This window comes from Castor canadensis, chromosome 6 (assembly GCF_047511655.1).
Source record: "Castor canadensis chromosome 6, mCasCan1.hap1v2, whole genome shotgun sequence".
Taxonomy (NCBI): domain Eukaryota; kingdom Metazoa; phylum Chordata; class Mammalia; order Rodentia; family Castoridae; genus Castor; species Castor canadensis.
Genome location: NC_133391.1, coordinates 38,787,317 through 38,807,611, shown reverse-complemented (window position 1 = coordinate 38,807,611; position 20,295 = coordinate 38,787,317). Strand labels below are relative to the sequence as shown.

Sequence of the window (20,295 nt, the reverse complement as noted above, 5' to 3'; positions counted from 1 at the left end):
TTTTTTTTTTCTTTTTGTGGTTTGAGACAGGGTCTCACTATGTAGTCCAGGCTGGCCTTGAACTCTCAATCCTCTTGCTTCAAGCCTCCAAGTACTGGGATTACAGGCATGCATTGTCAAGCCTGGTGGACAAGTGTTCTTTATGTATCTTAGATGCAGATTCCTATCAGAAATGTGATTTGCAGATGTTTTCTCCTATTATGTGTGCTGTCTACATTTTAAATTGAGGTATGAGTGTTTTCAATTTTGATGACATCCAATTTATCAATTTTCTCATTGATTGCTTTACTGTTGGTGTTGTATCTATGAGACCATTGCCAAATGGAAGGTCATGGATATTTATGCTTCTGTTCCATCCACAAACAGATGAAGTCTTACTGGCACTAGCACCCTAAGCCAACCTGTGAACAGTGTGAACAAGAAATTGCTGTGATCCAGAGTAGCAGCCACTCCTAGGATGCCAGGCTCAAAAATAAAAAGTCACGAGCTGTGAGATGATACTACAGTCATTATTTATTCAAAACATACCTTTAAAATCTGTGAACTCCACTTTCCCTCTTTCTTTTTTTTTTCCATTTTTCTTTTATTATTCATATGTGCATACAAGGCTTGGGTCATTTCTCCCCCCTGCCCCCACCCCCTCCCTTACCACCCACTCCGCCCCCTCCCTCTCCCCCCCTCTCAATACCCAGCAGAAACTATTTTGCCCTTATTTCTAATTTTGTTGTAGAGAAAGTATAAGCAATAATAGGAAGGAACAAGGGTTTTTGCTGGTTGAGATAAGGATAGCTATACAGGGCATTGACTCACATTGATTTCCTGTGCATGGGTGTTACCTTCTAGGTTAATTCTTTTTGATCTAACCTTTTCTCTAGTACCTGTTCCCCTTTTCCTATTGGCCTCAGTTGCTTTAAGGTATGTGCTTTAGTTTCTCTGCGTTAAGGGCAACAAATGCTAGCTATTTTTTTAGGTGTCTTACCTATCCTCACCCCTCCCTTGTGTGCTCTTGGTTTTATCATGTGCTCATAGTCCAATCCCATTGTTGTGTTTGCCCTTGATCTAATGTCCACATATGAGGGAGAACATACGATTTTTGGTTTTTTGAGCCAGGCTAACCTCACTCAGAATGATGTTCTCCAATTCCATCCATTTACCAGCGAATGATAACATTTCGTTCTTCTTCATGGCTGCATAAAATTCCATTGTGTATAGATACCACATTTTCTTAATCCATTTGTCAGTGCTTGGGCATCTTGGCTGTTTCCATAACTTGGCTATTGTGAATAGTGCCGCAATAAACATGGATGTGCAGGTGCCTCTGGAGTAACAGTCTTTTGGGTATATCCGCAAGAGTGGTATTGCTAGATCAAATGGTAGATCGATGTCCAGCTTTTTAAGTAGCCTCCAAATTTTTTTCCAGAGTGGTTGTACTAGGCTACATTCCCACCAACAGTGTAAGAGGGTTCCTTTTTCCCCGCATCCTCGCCAACACCTGTTGTTGGTGGTGTTGCTGATGATGGCTATTCTAACAGGGGTGAGGTGGAATCTTAGCGTGGTTTTAATTTGCATTTCCTTTATTGCTAGAGATGGTGAGCATTTTTTCATGTGTTTCCTGGCCATTTGAATTTCTTCTTTTGAGAAAATTCTGTTCGGTTCACGTGCCCATTTCTTTATTGGTTCATTAGTTTTGGGAGAATTTAGTTTTTTAAGTTCCCTGTATATTCTGGTTATCAGTCCTTTGTCTGATGTATAGTTGGCAAATATTTTCTCCCACTCTCTGGGTGTTCTCTTCAGTTTAGAGACCATTTCTTTTGATGAACAGAAGCTTTTTAGTTTTATGAGGTCCCATTTATCTATGCTATCTCTTAGTTGCTGTGCTGCTGGGGTTTCATTGAGAAAGTTCTTACCTATACCTACTAACTCCAGAGTATTTCCTACTCTTTCTTGTATCAACTTAAGAGTTTGGGGTCTGATATTAAGATCCTTGATCCATTTTGAGTTAATCTTGGTATAGGGTGATATACATGGATCTAGTTTCAGTTTTTTGCAGACTGCTAACCAGTTTTCCCAGCAGTTTTTGTTGAAGAGGCTGCTATTTCTCCATCGTATATTTTTAGCTCCTTTGTCAAAGGTAAGTTGCTTATAGTTGTGTGGCTTCATATCTGGATCCTCTATTCTGTTCCACTGGTCTTCCTGTCTGTTTTTGTGCCAGTACCATGCTGTTTTTATTGTTATTGCTTTGTAATATAGTTTGAAGTCAGGTATTGTGATACCTCCTGCATTGTTCTTTTGACTGAGTATTGCCTTGGCTATTCGTGGCCTCTTGTATTTCCATATAAATTTAACAGTAGATTTTTTAATCTCTTTAATGAACGTCATTGGAATTTTGATGGGAATTGCATTAAACATGTAGGTTACTTTTGGGAGTATAGACATTTTTACTATGTTGATTCTATCAATCCATGAGCATGGGAGATCTCTCCACTTTCTATAGTGTTCCTCAATCTCTTTCTTCAGAAGTGTATAGTTTTCCTTGTAGAGGTCTTTCACATCTTTTGTTAGGTTTACACCTAGGTATTTGATTTTGTTTGAGGCTATTGTAAATGGAATTGTTTTCATACATTCTTTTTCCATTTGCTCATTGTTAGTGTATAGAAATGCTAATGATTTTTCTATGTCGATTTTATATCCTGCTACCTTGCTATAGCTATTGATGATGTCTAGAAGCTTCTGAGTAGAGTTTTTTGGGTCTTTAAGGTATAGGATCATGTCGTCTGCAAATAGGGATATTTTGACAGTTTCTTTACCTATTTGTATTCCTTTTATTCCTTCTTCTTGCCTAATTGCTCTGGCTAGGAATTCCAGTACTATGTTGAATAGGAGTGGAGATAGTGGGCATCCTTGTCTGGTTCCTGATTTTAGAGGGAATGGTTTTAGTTTTTCTCCATTAAATATAATGCTGGCTGTAGGTTTGTCATATATAGCTTTTATAATGTTGAGGAACTTTCCTTCTATTCCTAGTTTTCTTAGAGCTTTTATCATGAAATGATGTTGGATCTTATCAAAGGCTTTTTCTGCATCTATTGAGATGATCAAGTGGTTTTTGTCTTTGCTTCTGTTAATGTGGTTTATTACGTTTATTGATTTTCGTATGTTGAACCACCCCTGCATCCCTGGGATGAAGCCTACCTGGTCGTGGTGAATAATCTTTTTGATGTGTTGCTGAATTCGGTTTGCCATTATTTTGTTGAGGATTTTTGCATCAATGTTCATTAAGGAGATTGGCCTATAGTTCTCCTTTTTGGAGGTGTCTTTGACTGGTTTGGGGATAAGTGTAATACTGGCTTCATAAAAGGTGTTTGGCAGTTTTCCTTCCCTTTCTATTTCGTGGAACAGTTTAAGGAGGGTTGGTATCAGTTCTTCTTTAAAGGTCTGATAGAATTCAGCAGAGAATCCATCAGGTCCTGGACTTTTCTTTTTGGGGAGACTCTTGATTGCTGCTTCAATTTCATTTTGTGTTATAGGTCTATTCAGGTGATTAATTTCCTCTTGGTTCAGTTTTGGATGATCATATGTATCTAGAAATCTGTCCATTTCTTTTAGATTTTCAAATTTATTTGAATATAGGTTCTCAAAGTAGTCTCTGATGATTTCCTGGACTTCCCTGGTGTTTGTTGTTATCTCCCCTTTTGCATTCCTAATTCTTCTAATTTGGGTTTTTTCTCTCCTCATTTTAGTCAGGTTTGCCAGGGGTCTATCGATCTTGTTTATTTTTTCAAAGAACCAACTTTTTGTTTCATTAATTCTTTGTATGGTTTTTTTGGTTTCTATTTCGTTGATTTCAGCTCTTATTTTTATTATTTCTCTCCTTCTATTTGTTTTGGGATTTGCTTGTTCTTGATTTTCTAGGAGTTTGAGATGTATCATTAGGTCATTGATTTGGGATCTTTCAATCTTTTTAATATATGCACTCATGGCTATAAACTTTCCTCTCAAGACTGCCTTAGCTGTGTCCCATAGGTTCCGGTAGGTTGTGTTTTCATTTTCATTGACTTCCAGGAACTTTTTAATTTCCTCTTTTATTGCATCGATGATCCACTCTTCATTAAGTAATGAGTTATTTAGTTTCCAGCTGTTTGCATGTTTTTTGTCTTTACTTTTGTTGTTGAGTTCTACTTTTACTGCATTGTGGTCAGATAGTATGCACGGTATTATTTCTGTTTTCTTATATTTGCTGAGGCTTGCTTTGTGCCCTAGGATATGATCTATTTTGGAGAAGGTTCCATGGGCTGCTGAGAAGAATGTATATTGTGTAGAGGTTGGATGAAATGTTCTGTAGACATCTACTAGGTCCACTTGATCTATTGCATATTTTAGATCTTGGATTTCTTTATTGAGTTTTTGTTTGGATGACCTATCTATTGATGATAATGGAGTGTTAAAGTCTCCCACAACCACTGTGTTGGCATTTATATATGCTTTTAGGTCTTTCAGGGTATGTTTGATGAAATTGGGTGCGTTGACATTGGGTGCATACAGAATGATGATTATTATTTCCTTTTGGTCTATTTCCCCTTTTATTAGTATGGAATGTCCTTCTTTATCTCATTTGATCAATGTAGGTTTGAAGTCTACTTTGTCAGAGATAAGTATTGCTATTCCTGCCTGTTTTCGGGGGCCATTGGCTTGGTAAATCTTCTTCCAGCCTTTCATCCTAAGCATATGCTTATTTCTGTCGGTGAGATGAGTCTCCTGTAAGCAACAAATTGTTGGATCTTCTTTTTAAATCCATTTTGTCAAACGATGTCTTTTGATGGGTGAATTAAGTCCATTAACATTAAGTGTTAGTACTGATAGGTATGTGGTGATTCCTGCCATTTAGTTGTCTTAGTTGTTTGAAGGTTTGATTGTGTGTACCTAGCTTGATGTTACTCTCTACTGTCTTGCTTTTTCTTATCCTGTGGTTTGGTGCTGCCTGCCTTTTCATGGTTAAGTTGGGTGTCACTTTCTGTGTGCAGGATCCCTTGAAGAATCTTTTGTAGTGGTTGCTTTGTGGTCACATATTGTTTTAGTTTCTGCTTATCATGGAAGACTTTTATTGCTCCATCTATTTTGAATGATAGCTTTGCCAGGTAGAGTATACTGGGGTTGAAGTTATTTTCATTCAGTGCCTGGAAGATCTCACCCCACGGTCTTCTTGCTTTTAATGTTTCTGTTGAGAAGTCTGCTGTGATTTTAATGGGTTTACCTTTGTATGTTACTTGTTTTTTCTCTCTTACAGCCTTCAATATTCTTTCCTTAGTTTCTGAACTTGTTGTTTTAATGATGATATGTCGTGGAGTAGTTCTATTTTGATCTGGTCCGTTTGGTGTCCTGGAGGCCTCTTGCATTTGTATGGGAATATCTTTCTCTAGATTTGGGAAATTTTCTGTTATTATTTTGTTGAATATATTACGCATTCCCTTCGCTTGCACCTCTTCTCCTTCTTCGATGCCCATGATTCTCAAGTTTGGTCTTTTGATGGAGTCAGTGAGTTCCTGCATTTTCTTTTCACAGGTCTTGAGTTGTTTAATTAATAGTTCTTCGGTTTTTCCTTTAATTACCATTTCATCTTCAAGTTCTAAGATTCTGTCTTCTGTTTGTTCTATTCTGCTGGATTGGCCTTCTGTTTTGTTTTGCAGTTCTGTTTCGTTCTTTTCTCTGAGGTTTTCCATATCCTGGCAGTTTTCTTTATTGTTGTCTATTTTTGTCCTGAGTTCATTTACCCATTTATTCATTGTGTTCTCTCTTTCACTTTGGTGTTTATACAGTGCTTCTATGGTTTCCTTTATTTCTTCTTTTGCTTTTTCAAATTCTCTATTTTTATTGTCTTGGAATTTCTTGAGTGTCTCCTGTACATTTTGGTTGACCCTGTCCAGTATCATCTCTATAAAATTCTCATTGAGTACTTGTAGTATGTCTTCTTTTAGATTATTCTTGTGGGGTTCATTGGGTCCTTTGGCATAGTTTATCTTCATTTTGTTGGAGTCTGGATCTGAGTTTCTGTTCTCTTCATTCCCCTCTGGTTCCTGTACTGATTTTTTGCCGTGGGGAAACTGGTTTCCCTGTTTTTTTCTGTCTTTCCGTCATTGTCCTTGGTGTTGTTACTGTCCCTGTACTGTGTGCAATTAAGTATTTTCTAGCTTGTAATAATAACAATGGTAATATTTAGAATGGAAGAGTGAGCTGAGATGGAAAGCAAGAAGTTAAAGAAAAGGGGAAAACAAATATACAGACAAGAGGGAGAAAGCAGAACAAGGTATCAGACAAGAGAGTTTCAAAGGTATAAACAGGGAGTGTTAGTGTACTAATCAACAGTAAGCTGAACAGACATTAGAGAGACAGAGAGAGGATTGAAAATCAAAGATAAAAAAATAAAAAATAAGTAAATGAAAGTAATATCTATATATAAAAATGAATTAAAATAAAATGGAAAATAGAAAATTAAAAAAAAAAAACCAAAAAACTTCCAAGTTTATATGCAGTGCAGTTTCAGACTTAATAATTTGGGTGTCTGTCTCAATCTCCAGTCCTGGAGTTGGTGCCTCAGATGTTGTTCTGTAGTTGTCTCATCAAAGGGGATGCATAAAGTAGAACATAACTACACACACACACACACACACACACACACAAAAGCCCCACCAAGTGTCCCCAGTTCAAATGCAATACAGTTTCAGTAAGTTTTTCGGCTTGCAGGTGTAATTCGGTTATTCTCTCATCAAAGGTAGGGAGAAAAAGAAAAAAAAGTGTCTGGAGGCAGTTCTGAGAGTGGTATCTGCAACTGTGGCTTGCCTGCCTGCTGCTCTCAGCCTGTAGCTGGCGGCGTTATTTATGCAGATCTCTGGGGTGGGCTTAGCACTCACCTGGTCCCACAGGCTTTGTTTGCTCAGAGTTCTCCTGTACGGGAGCCTCTGCCACAGGCTTTCCCCTTTCCAAGCACTGGGAAAGGTGACACTGCCCCCGCGTTGTCAGGCCTGTGTGTTTATTTACAGTTCATATGGGAGGTGGGTCTTCCCCCCTCTCCTCTGAAGTTTTCCTCCCACTGCCACTTTCAGAAGCTTTCCTGCTCCTGCTTACTGGGCGGTGCTGCTGCTCCTGCCGGCCGCCATGTTTGTTTACAGTTCACGTGGGAAGTGGGTCTTCCCTCCTCTCACAAGCATCCCCACTCCTGGTTGCTGGGCGCGCACCCTGCTCCCGCCAGAGCCTCTGCGGCCCGCCCGGCTTGTTTATTTACAGTCCCGGGAAGGATTCCCTTCCCCCAATCTTCAGCGCTCAGGGCGCCCCACCCTCTTTCCAGCGTGTCTTAACTGTTTTTATTGCTTATTACTCAGTTTCTCTTTTTTTTCCCCGGGTGGAGGTCAGTCTGTCCAGGGGGCTATGCTGCTCTGGCCCAGGCTTGTCTGTGGAGGTTCCGCAAAGCTCACCTGGTCTGCGTCTTCCCAAGCCGTATGGGCGCCGGCCACTGGCCGCCCCCGGGGCCCTCCTCGGTTCTCCGTTTAACGTGAAGTGGAGATTCTCTGCACCGGCTGGAGGTGTGGAGGGGTCAAAGTTATGCCTTTTCTCGGTGATTATGCCTGCAAAGTGTGTCTCCAGCGTCTCTCCAAGATTTCACTATAGGAGGGTCGCTTTCTGCTTCCTACCTCTAGCCGCCATCTTGGAATCCTTCCACTTTCCCTCTTTCAAGTGATGCTGTCATGGTGGGGAGATAATAGAGTGTACTTAGATAAACTAAGGCAGCGGTGAGGTTATGGTGGTTTTATGGGACCACCACTGAACCATTACGTGGCCCATGACTTTATGTGGGAGAAATGAAAGCACATGTGCCAGCATTGTTCATAATTGGCCCCATATTGGAAATAAAGTTAACAATACAATTTTATGTACTTAAAGAACTTAAAAGGATGGATCTCATGTTGTGTTCTTAACACACAGACACGTACATACATGGCAAAGAGAAACAAGGAAACTTTTGGAGTTGTGGCCATGTTAATTACCTTAATTTGATAGTTGTATCCTAGGCGTATGCATATATCTAAACTCATGAAATTATATACATTAAATATGTGTAATTAAAAAAATCTGTCAATCATTACATCAATAAAGCTTTTCTAATAACAGTAAGCAGGCACCTAGCATATCGCAAGCAGTCCGCAAACATATGCTATTACTTAAGCATGTGTCAAGTACAATTCTCTGGAATTGTTTGCTTCCTCTTCATGGAGGTGAAGGAGTGGTTGTGTCTAAGGTGACTAGAGGACTGAGAACATGGGTATAGGCTGGTGGCCATGATAGAAATAAAGCTGCTGGCAAGGAAGATAATTCAGGGATGGGAGAGGGCAATGGGAATTCCTTTGTGATATGCTGACCTTTCAAGTGAAAGTATCTACTGAAGATTAATGAAAAAGAAAAGGATTTATCTGGGCAGCAGAAGAATTGTGGATGAATAAATATAAAACCTTTTTTTGCTATTGGGATAGACAACTCAGAGTTCCCCTCCCTAGTGAGTTTGGGAATTTGATGAGTTGAAAGATATCAACATCATCTGTCCTGTGTGGGAAGATTGGATAGCAGTTTTTAAATGATGAAAAAACAACAGGGTTATAAAAATGGTCTCTTACAGGTGTCTTCAGAAGACATACCCTTCCCCACTCCCATCCCTCAGTGTCATTCTCATATTTGTGGATGAAGCTCTGTCCATCATACAGCGGGCTATCATCAGTGTTATCAGCCGGACCCCTCCTCAGTTGTTGAAGGAAATCATCTTGGTGGATGATTTTAGCTCAAATGGTAAGAAACTTGAGCAAAGAATAATTGTAAAAGTTGCCATTCATCATCTGTGCTTGGCTGAAAAGGGTTTAACTTGGAGGCTGGGACACCTGAGGGCTCGTTTGTGCTGGCCACATTTAATTTCCACAAAGCCAAGACAGAAGAGCATTATCTTGATTGCACAGGTAAGACACAGAAAGATCACACAGTGAACTCATGCTGCATGGCAAGTCAGTGTGGAACTGGGATCATAACAAGGTCCTTGGGACTTCCTGTGCCTTTTCCGTGCCCTGTGAAGGCAACCTGAGGGGATAGGGTGGGTAGGATCCCAGGAAGGACCTCAGACACCCACTGTATAAACATTCAGAGCTGATCCTTACAAGAGCAACCTTCCTAGGTGAGTAAGCCTGGAAAACAGAGTGCCTTGGTGTGAAGACTCCCCACAGTGGCCACTGTCTTGCTTCAGGATGTTCCTGCCCCAAGTACCTAAGGAAGACACATGGGGAAGTGGCAGGTAGTGGGCCTGAGTCAAGGAAGGAGCTAGGGCTATGAATTTAAGTCCCTGGGTAACAACTTCTCCATGCCATGCTTTCCTTATGTATAAAACATGGAAGTTGGTTGTAATATCTACTTGATGATCTACATTGAAAATTGGATGAGATAATAATGGCTAACACTATTTGCCAAATACCCTACCTGTGTTGACTATTTGAATCACAACAATAACCCTGTGATCCTTTTGGGTTTTATTTTGCAAATTACATAGATGTTAAAAGTAGGGTGTCGATTAGTCAAGTAGGGTGTCGACAGAATTGTGATTTGACCATGAACTTCAGAGTCTAGCTCTGAACACTTTGCTCACTGACATCACATGTGAATTATGCAGAGCATTTAGCACATGGTAACCTCTCAGCAAGTGTTAGCTCTTAGTCTTATTAATTTGGAGCACCATAAAAGAAAGTAGAATGAAATTATAAAACCAGAGGTTTTGGATAGTGGTCAGGAAGATTTGTCCAACTGTTTGGGCTACACCGCAGAAGTCCATCTGAGGAAGAATGTTTTCATTCTCTGGGAGTCTTAAAGTGCCAGATGGGTTCGTGTAGCTTCAAGGTTTTTCTGAGGAGAGAGCTACAGAGACAGTGGCCACTTAGACCTTCCTTTGGAGTGTACAGACACTGAAAAATACTTATTCCTTTACATATCTTCTCTCATTCTTCCAATGTAATTGAATGAGGAATAAGATGATACAATTTCTAGAGCAAATTCTGATAACTAAAGAAAAGAGAATGGCTAATTTCATCCATCTTTGTTCAGGAAACATTGACTGCACTCCCTTGCTGTCTGAGACAATCTTGGGCAAATTGTTTTCTTACCTCCCTGTGACTTAGCTTCTTCATGGGACAGACACAAGGGTTGAGCTGGAAGACTACTACCGATATCGTGTGTGTGTCTGTGTGTGTGTTGGGGGGGATCCACAATGGTTCTCTGTGACTGCATGCCCTGTGGTAGGTAGATAAGATGTAATTCAAGAGTGTTTCCTGTGGAATGATAAAACCAGAAGTACCCAATTACAAATGGAGGGCAGACACATAAAGAGAACTGAGCAAGGCTCCCTAATACTCTAAAGTTACTACCATCACATAGCATATCCCTGTCACTCAGGTCTGGAACTCTTTGCTTTCCCAGAGATGATAATTTTGGGTGGGCACAAAGAAGAGAGCCGTCAGGCATTACCAGCTCACCAGGCCCTCACTGAGCATCTTTGAGAAATCTGTTTTGTGCTAAACTGAAGAAAACATTAGTCTCTACTATGCATGCCATGACAGAAACTTCCCAGCCACATGACTTCAGGGGCCAGCTTCTCTATTACTTTATACCTCAGTTTCCACATCTGTAACATGTGGGAAAAAATGGCATCTGCCGTCCTGTGGACTAAGTAATATGTGCAAAGTCCTCAGGCCAGGCTTGTTCTCAATAAATGCTAGCTAGTGTTAGTACTCCCCGCTCACTCAGTGTAATCTGTGATACTGCTGAAGCACATGTGATATTGGAAATTTTCCCACTTTCTTTCTTTTTCCAGATGTGTTTTTTCCCCATTTTTAATAATCACTCTGTTTTATGCATTTTCCTAAGCATGTGATCAACAGCCATACCATAAGAAAGAATATTAATAGAAGGAAGAAATAGGAATGAAAATGTAGGATATGCAGGTTCTTGAACATCGGGCTGAGTAGTTTGGAGTTAATCTCAAAGATGGGGTGAAATCAACGGAACATTCTTGAGAGGATGGTAACATGAGTCAGGTGTTCAGTTTTTCTTCTTTTTTTTTTTTACTATTAGCTCTATTGTCTGTTATTTTTTGTTTTATCTTTTTTTCAATTATTATTGTTGTACTGGGGGTACACTGTGACATTTACCAAAGTTCTTACAATATAGCTTAGTTAAATTCACCCCTCATCATTCTCTTTTATCCTCCCTCCCCCTAGACATGAAGTTTTGTTTGCATCAGTCAAATGTCTTAAGTACTGATAGAGCTATGTGAGATTTTCAGAAATTATGTCAGTGTAGTTGTGATCCTGTATTTTCTCCCAAATTTTAGGCAAATTCCACAATCAATGACTATTTTTTAAGATTCTACTGTGTGCCAGGCTGTACAGGGAAGAAGTTGTCAGAGGTTTCAAGAAGTGCCCATCTTAATGGATGAGGCAAAACACATCCATGGAAAGATACTCTGGTGTATGTCATTTAGTTAGGCATATTTCTTATTGCTTCGTGATTAGCATGCAAGCTATTTTCATACATGTACAGAAGACAGTGGGTAGGCTGAGTCAAAGGACAAAGGTATAGACAGGCTTTATAAAAAGAGAGGGGAGAGAGGGAAGAAAAAACTTGCAAATGGTCTTGGAATTAGTAAATCTATTTTGCATAGTTTTGAGAGTAAATTTTTTAGCTAGAAGGAGTGGGGGGAAACTGTCTTCACATTTGTTCCAGTTAGTTCTTGAGTAGACCAACTATGAATATGAGAAACAAAATGATTTCCGTTGTTTACGGAGTCTCCAGGAAGTTTTAGAGATGTTCTAGGTTGTCTCTGCAAAGTTGTCCCTTAATATTTCCATGTTATTTGGACCAGCTCTGTCCTACTCATAAGAATTTTTCAATACATAAAATGTACTTGTAACAGTGGCTGCATCACTAGGCAGGATTGTCATTTTAGGATAGCTTAATTGTGAGAGAAAGAAAATGAAGGGTGATAATATTGAATCTCAAGTGGAAGGGAGAGAAGAGGTAGATGCAGGGGACCTACGGCCTCAGTCAAGGCTGTAGAATTGCTTCTCCTATAGTAGTCCAACCACTGTTGTGGGATACTTGGAAATTTCTGCGCCACATTAATTCTTGCACTCAGTATTCCTATGGGTATGTGTTTGGTTGTCAGGGGAACTAAAAGAGCACTTGGATGAGAAGATTAAGCTTTACAACCAGAAATACCCAGGGCTACTGAAAATAGTACGGCACACCGAGAGAAAAGGTCTTGCTCAGGCACGCAACACTGGCTGGGAAGCTGCCACAGCTGATGTGGTCGCCATCTTGGATGCTCATATTGAAGTGAACGTTGGGTGGTAAGGCTCCAGAAGATTTCTTCTTTAGTGAAGGGCAGAACTGAGATATTGTATACGGAAGGAATGCAAGACAGAGTAGTGTGTAAAGAGGGAAAGTCAATAACAGGCCTTAAACAAATGGAATCTCTAAAGACAAAAGGCATTTACTCAGAAATTTCAGTTGGTAAGAGAAATAGTGGAAGTATCACCAGCTGAACTTTGCTAAATACTTTGTAACTCTGAGTAAGTCACTTCACTTAACTTGACATTTGCATTTTTATTTGTAAAATGAAGAAATTACCCTTTTGTCATTCCTAATGCTTTTCCTAGCACTGAAATTACATGATATCATGATTAGTGGACAAACATGGAGAGTCACACATGAAAGAGACATCATTTTGCAAACAGGGACCCCAATGGGTCATGTAGATTCAGGAAGAATTCTGACAACTCTGGTTCACAGTGGCCTGGGGGTGGTACTTGGATACAAATTTCAAATCTGCTTTTGACACAAGTCAGCTTTTTGAAGTCCAGTTATTTCGAAAGCTGTAGGAATCCTCTGGGCTCTGGAGAGTCAGCACACCCTTTTTAAAAAGATCTTTGATGTCATGGCAAGGTGCATGGAATAGCTTTATCTGCACACTCCTGCTGCTTGCCCTCATATGTAAGCTGGGTTTCCTACACACTGTTCTAGGGCAGAGCCCATCTTGGCTCGGATTCAGGAAGACCGCACTGTGATTGTGTCTCCTGTGTTTGACAACATTCGTTTTGACACCTTCAGAGTGCATAAGTATGCACTGGCAGTGGATGGGTTTAACTGGGAACTATGGTGCCGCTATGATGCACTGCCACAATCCTGGATTGATCTGCATGATGTCACTGCACCAGTGAAGTAAGTCTCTGTGGGCTCAGGAGGCCTGATTGGCACATGGAAATGAAAGCATAGACTGTATGGGTTTGTTTATCTTTGGTGGTAATCATGGAGGTGGGATGGAGGAGTGGAGGGGCTGGGGTGAAGGATAAGGGATTAAAAAAAAGAAACCCAAATGAGCTGACCACATAGAAGAATCACAGACATTTGGGGCTTGGTAGGGTTTCAGACAAAAAGCAAAATAATGTTTTAGAAAACACTTGGGCCACTACGAAGTAGTGCTACCAAATGAAAAAGATGCAGTTCCAATGTAATTTGAGAAGGGTTTTTAAAATTTTATTTTGTTTAAAAATTTATTAGGATAAATTAATTGTACATTATATACATTACGTTTCATTATGGTTTTTCCATACATGCATATAACACTTTGATCAAACTCACCCCCTCTATTACTTTTTCTTAACTCCCTCCTTTTGTTCAAAAGCAGTTTTTGGTGGGTTTCACTGTTTATTTTCGTACACACATACATATGTAATGTACTTCAATCATATTTTGTAATGGGGGTAACCCCATTACCTTATCCTTTTACTTTCCTTCCCCTCTTGTGCTTCCTCCCCCCAAACAGTCCCTCTTTTACAATCATGTCATATTATTATTGCTATTATTTTTAGGCCTAGATTTATGACAGTTCAGCGCACAAGGAAGGCTACAGGCACTTAGTCCAGGCTGAGGATTTAGGAAGGTCTTCTGGGTAGGAAGAGGCTCAGGAAGAGTTCTGAAGGCCAGAGCATCCAGGTGCTCCCTACCTCTCACCTCCATCCTAACCTTCTTTGCATTGATTGATTATTGTTAACTCTTGCCTTGTGCTCTGTAGGAGTCCCTCTCTCATGGGCATCCTGGCTGCCGACAGGCTCTTCTTGGGAGAGATCGGGGCTCTGGATGGCGGGATGCTGGTCTATGGAGGAGAGAATGTGGAACTTAGCCTGAGGGTGCGTACATTTCCCTCCTCTCTATGGGACAAAGTGGAAGGGGGAACATTAGAAAGGCAGTAGAGTCTTTGGAATCCTAGAACATGGGCTTAAGAGACAAACTCTCATGTCTCCAAGTCACCAGGCCTAGGAACAGTAGGCTGCAGGACTCTAGGAGTGGTGCTTTCTGATTGAGGTCCACACAGTCTGGGAGGTTTGGGTGAAAGAAGTAGAGTTGAGGCTACGGAGATGCTATCTTTCTTTCCCCTGAGGACTCCAGGCATTTTCCAAGCATTTCTGAGGATAAACCAACTTTTGGGGATACAGCTCTCTGTAAGTCCAAAGGCTGAGAAAACTAGCGCGTGAGGGGCATGAATGCAGATGTGTAGGCAGCCAGCTTGCTTCCACATGGACAGGTAGAGCATGGCATGATGCCATGAGATTATGCTGATTATGTCTTATCTAGGGGAAATATCCAGGGCTGGACACAGCAATAAAATCTTCAATTCTGTGTGCGATCCTTCCAGCTTCTGTGTGTCTGGAACAATCCTGGCTTCACACTTCAGCAATTATGCCCCTTGTTTGCCCCTAACACCTTCCCATGCTTGCTAAGATCAAATGCACAGCCTGAATTTTTGTGCTCTATAAAGGAACTCAGTGTGGAAAATTAAGACAACTAGACAAACTCCAAGTGCAAGTTCATATTATATTAATATGTCAGTTAGCTCTTGCCCCAAAGTGCTATAATAATAAACCATCCCAAACTTGGTGGCTTGCAACAATAATAATTGGTTTTCACAGATCTGCTTGTCTAGCTGGGTTGGCAGGAGTGCTCTGTGCCACATGTGTGCAATTCTGTGTCTCAGGCTAAGGGGACAGCAGTTACCTAGGGAAAGAAGGTCTCCCATGGTGCACTAGAGGGCAACCTCAACCATGTGAGGTCTCTTAAAGCAGAGATTTGGAAGTAGCACACTCTTTCAAAGAAAGTTACACCGGCAAGCTCAAAGTGGAGTGAAGAATTGGGGACAATACATTTAATGCATCCCGGTTGGTTTAGGACTGGTTTCATGTATAAAATATCCCCTCCACAGTATCTGTTTTATGTCTTCTGTATAATCTACAGGCCCTCAGTTCTGCACCTTGGGTCTGTGACTTTTTAATTCATTCTTCTTTCATCTTACATCATCAGGCTGAACTCTTAAAAGAGGCAACACAGGGTAGTAGAACTTATACAGGAAGTAGAGACAGACAGACAAGTCCAAGTCTAAATCTTGCCCTGCTACTTGGCAATTTGTGTGATCTTGGGTACCAGACATGTTCTCTAGGCCCTACCTGTTAAATCAAGTACCTAGCATGGTGAGCAACACATGGTTTACACTCAATAAATGGTGACTGACACAAATAACAATAAGAATTCAATGTAATATTGTAAACAATTGTGGACCTGTGTTCCAATCCTGGCACTGTCAATTTACTGTGGACTGAGCTTCACACTCCCAGCCAGAATTCTGTACTTGAGACAAGGTGACCTTTTGCCATTGTGGTATCTGGGGGAATAAGGTAATTTCCTCATTCCACTCTCTGTTCGGTTCCACTCTCTTCAGTTACTTTCTCATTGAAACTGATGACCCTTTGACCATATGTTGTGCCCAATTAGAACCCACTCAGGACTCCACATTTATGTTCTCAAATGAACTTTGAGCCTTGTCTGGGTTATACCTTAACCCACACCATTCCATGGCAGAGAAAGCCAATTTTTTTTTTGCATGGTGATCTTGATTAGTTTTCCCAGTTGTGAAATTAATACAAAGTGTTCTTGTCTAATATACCTCTTGTGAGTAATGGTGCAGTTAAAATTTAATAATGAGCTTGAAATGATCTTATAAAGATATTAATTGGAATGCTCACTCAGATTTGGTGACAAAATAACAGAGGCTTAAACAACAAAGAAATAGATTTCTCTTTCCCATCACTGTTTGAACACAAGCAGTTCAGGATTTATAGCAGCTGTAGGCTGATGGGGACCAAGACTCTTCTATCTTGTGGTTCTGCCATACTCAACACTACATCTGTGTTCCAGCCATAAGATGAGAGAAGGGGTGATGAGGGAGCATGTTCTTTCCTTTCAAGGGCACTGACTGAAAGTTGTGGACATTGTTTGCTCTCAAATTTCATTGGCCCCTACCAAGTCACATGATCACACCTGTGTGCAAAGGACTCTGGGAAGGGAAGACTTCAGCCAGCTGGTCATGCATCCAGCTATTTCTTCTACAGCTAAAGATGTAGAACAGAATAGATATGGGGGGCGGGTGGTAATTAGTGTCTAGCACAAGTGATATAAATGAAAAATAAATATTCCATGAATAATACTTAGCAAAGTCTTGGAAATGTCCCTATTATATTGTGGCTGGGTGTTTCCCACCTACCAAAGTTTTGGAAGAATTTGATTGAGTCCTGATTACCCAGCTGTGGAGTCAAGACTTCATTATTTCTGAATTCACCATGCCTTGCTCTTTCTCTTTCCAATCTCCCATCCTAGATGTAAAATGCTGCCATTTTGTTTTCTACAAGAAATCTTATTTAAAAAAATATTTTGTGACTTTAAAAATAGACTTTACTGAAAAGATAGGGATTGCCAAGAGAAGGGTCATTCCTTTTATTGGATAAAACATTTATATACTACAGATTCTCTGGTTTGTTTGTGCAACTGTTTTGCTTTTTGGCAGTACTTGGGTTGGAACTCAGGGCCCTGTGCTTGCTGGACAGTTGCTCTTCCACTTGAGTCATGCCCCCAGGCCCATTATTTGCCTTCTTTGTTTGTTTGTTATTGCTTTTTTCCTATTGGTTTTCCTTTTTCAAGTCCACTTTTGGTGGTTATTATTTTTGCTTTTTAAATTGACACCTAATGATTGTATACATTTATACAGTGTAATGTCATCACATTATTATTTTGATTTATGTATACACTGTGTGATGAGGGAAATTAGCATATCCATCATCTTAACTTTTTATCACGCCTTTATAGTGAGAATAGTCAAAAGCAGAGAATGTATTCCTCCTAAAGCATGGTGTCCATTGACCAACATCTTCTCATCTCCTGTCCCCTATTCCCCCAAGACTCTGGCAACCACTGTTCAACAGTCAGCTTCTATGACATAACCTCTTTAGATTCCACATATAAGTGAGGTCATGGGACATTTGTCTTCCTGTACCTGGCTTATTTCACTTACAATCATGGCCTCCATGTCCATCCAGCTTGCCACAAATCATAGGATTTTCATCCTTCTTTATGGCTGAATAGTATCCCATTTGTATGGTAGAAAGCCACATTTTCCTTATCCGTTCATCCACTGATGGTCATTTTGATTGGTTTCTTATCTTGGCTATTGTGAATTATGCTGTAATAAACATGAGAGTGCAGCTATCTCTTTGATATCGTTTCCTTTGGATTGGTATACAGAAGTGGGATTGCTGGATGACAGGGTAGTTCTGTTTTTAGTTTTTAAAGGAAACTTCATGCTGTTTTCATAGTACTTGCACTAATTTACATTTCTTCCAATGGTGTGTAAGAGTTCCCTTTTCTTTGAATCCATGCCAGCTTTGTTCATTTATATATTTTTGTCTTTTTGATGACAGGAATTGTAACTGGGGAGAGGGGATACCTCACTGTGTTTTTTCTGTGGTTTGAACTCAGGGCCTCACGCTTGCTAGACAGCTGCTCTACCACTTAAGCCACTCCACCAGCCCTCTCATTGTGATTTTAATTTGCATTTCCCCGATGGCTGGTGAAGCTGGCATTTCTTCCTAAGTACTTGTTAGAATCTGTCACCAGAGGTCACCAGAGCTGCAGGGCTTTTTTTCTGACACCTAGAGGTCACAGCAGTGCTGGTGCTCCTGGGGGTGTGTGATGAGAGATGATGGGCAGGAAAGGAATGCCAACATGTGGATGCCTGAGTTCAGACTCCAACTCTGTCATGTGCTAGCTGAGAAATGTGGGAAAGTTAATTAAATTAGGATAATAGTGATGTCGGAGAGTGAAGGTTAACTTTATGAAAAGTTCTAAGGATAGGGTGTGATGCCAAGTTATCCGTTGCTATTACAAGTAGAAGTTTCATGTCTGTGTGTCAGAGGAGATGAAGGGCAGAGAGAGGGAGGGACAAAGAGAAAGGGGGAGAGAGAGAGAGAGAGAGGGAGGGAGAGAGAGAGAATCTTGTCTTGTCAAGGGAGGATAAATTTGAAAACTGTTGGGCAAGGATAATTGATAATATTATTTCATAAATGATAATCCTAACTTTTAAAATGTGAATTTAAAGTTTCTTGTGCCAAGAGTTAATTTTTCTCCTCAAAATTTCTTTGGATTGCCATCAACTAAGAAAGTTGAAGGCAAGGTATATCTGGAGTTTTAAATGACTGGAGAAAAAAACCAAATTGGGTATACCTGCACATGATGTGGGGACTAATGAGGAGAGGAAGAGGGGGCAACAGAGGACGAGATGTGCTTTAGGGTGGCCATGCCCTGAGTAGCTCTTACATCTATGCTGTGGCCTGATAGCTAGATGGAGGTGTGCCCTTTTTGCAGATGAGAAAGTTGAGGTTCAGTGTCCTTGCAGGCTAGGTGTGCTGTAATGGAGCCAAATTTGAAAACATATCAGTCTGGCTTCAAATCCTGACTTTGAACTCAGGGCAAGGCAAGTGCTCTACCACTTGAGCCATGCTGCCTGCCCTTTTTGCTGTTCTTTTTCTTTCTTTTTTTTTTTTTTTTTATAGAAATAGTATCTCTTTTGCCCAGGCTGGTCTGGATGGTGATCCTCCTATTTTAAGTTTCCCACTGTTGCTGGGATAACCGGTGTTTGCCACCACACCCAGCTTTTTTCTGTTAAGATGGGGTCTCACAAAATTTTCTTGCCCAGGCTGGGCTGCGTCCAGTTATTGGTGAAAGTCTTGCCCCGATGCCTTGAACCATGAACTTCCTGATCTTAGACTCCCAAATAGCTATAACTACAGGTATGAGTCACCAGTGCCCTGCTAAATCCTGACTTTATTTTGCTCTACAGTTCTGGGTTGTGGGGTCCAGAGGAAGGAGAATCTGTAGGTCAAGAAGTGGAAGAGTGAAAGAAAGGATAGATAATTTTTGAAAGTCACAAAATGGGACTGACTTCTCAGGTGAACACTCTGGATAAGTTAGCTAAACCAGCAGGACCCAAGCTAGTCACTCTCATCCCTGGGACTTCTGTTGGCATGAGTGAAGTATGTCGCTGCCAGATGAGCTACTTCATTCCTAGAAACTGCAATTTGCTTAGGCAATTATGAAAAGAAGACACTAAAACATACTACTCCACTATGACTGGACAGTTCAATTATCCATTGGGACGAAAACCATATTTTTGAAGTCCAATAGTAGAATATATGTTCTGACAAGTATGTTCCCATCACGAAGGTCAGGAAGAATAGGCATAATTTGATCATAAACCATGTAGCTCTTGGCTAAGAATTACCCGAATTAGTTATCTATCACTTCATAACAATGTTATCACAAGTCTAGTTCCTTAAAGCAAGATGCACTCTTTAACACTCAGTTTCTGCCGTGATGGGTTCATGTACAGCTTAGCTACAAGACTGCAAGTCAAAGATCAGGTCAGGGTTGTGTTCTCATCTAGGCTGGAGTAGGAAGGATCTACTTTCTAGTTCAGTTCAAGTTCATTATTATTGATAAGGTTCAGCTCCTTAATGTCTTCCAGACTGAAAGACCATTCATCTTTGTGCTGGCTATCAGTTGGAAGTCACTCTTAGTTTTTTGCCATGTGGTCCTCCCCGTGTGGTAGCTCTCAATATAGTGGCTTGCTTCTTCAAAGCCAGTTTGAGAGCATCTTCTAGCAAGATGGACACTACAATCTTCTATTGTGTGATCAGCACACACATAATCTAATAATCCTTTGTCAAGTTTTATTGGTCAAAAGAAGGTGGCAGGACGTCACTCGAGGAAAGGGGATTAGGCAAGGATGTAGATTCCAGGAGGAGAGATCATGGAAGACTCTGTCTGCCTCACTGCCCTCTG

The 20,295-nt window shown here is 40.6% G+C and overlaps 1 protein-coding gene across 1 annotated transcript in view; it reads left to right on the top strand.

The window, feature by feature from the left end:
• The window catches only part of Galnt8 (polypeptide N-acetylgalactosaminyltransferase 8), a 43,095-nt gene that overhangs the window by 8,645 nt on the left and 14,155 nt on the right, over positions 1-20,295 (top strand). The window contains exons 3-6 of the mRNA XM_020180600.2: positions 8,660-8,826; positions 12,239-12,422; positions 13,096-13,293; positions 14,147-14,261. Of these exons, the coding sequence (XP_020036189.2) occupies positions 8,660-8,826; positions 12,239-12,422; positions 13,096-13,293; positions 14,147-14,261 (664 nt within the window). The remainder of the gene's footprint in view (positions 1-8,659; positions 8,827-12,238; positions 12,423-13,095; positions 13,294-14,146; positions 14,262-20,295) is intronic.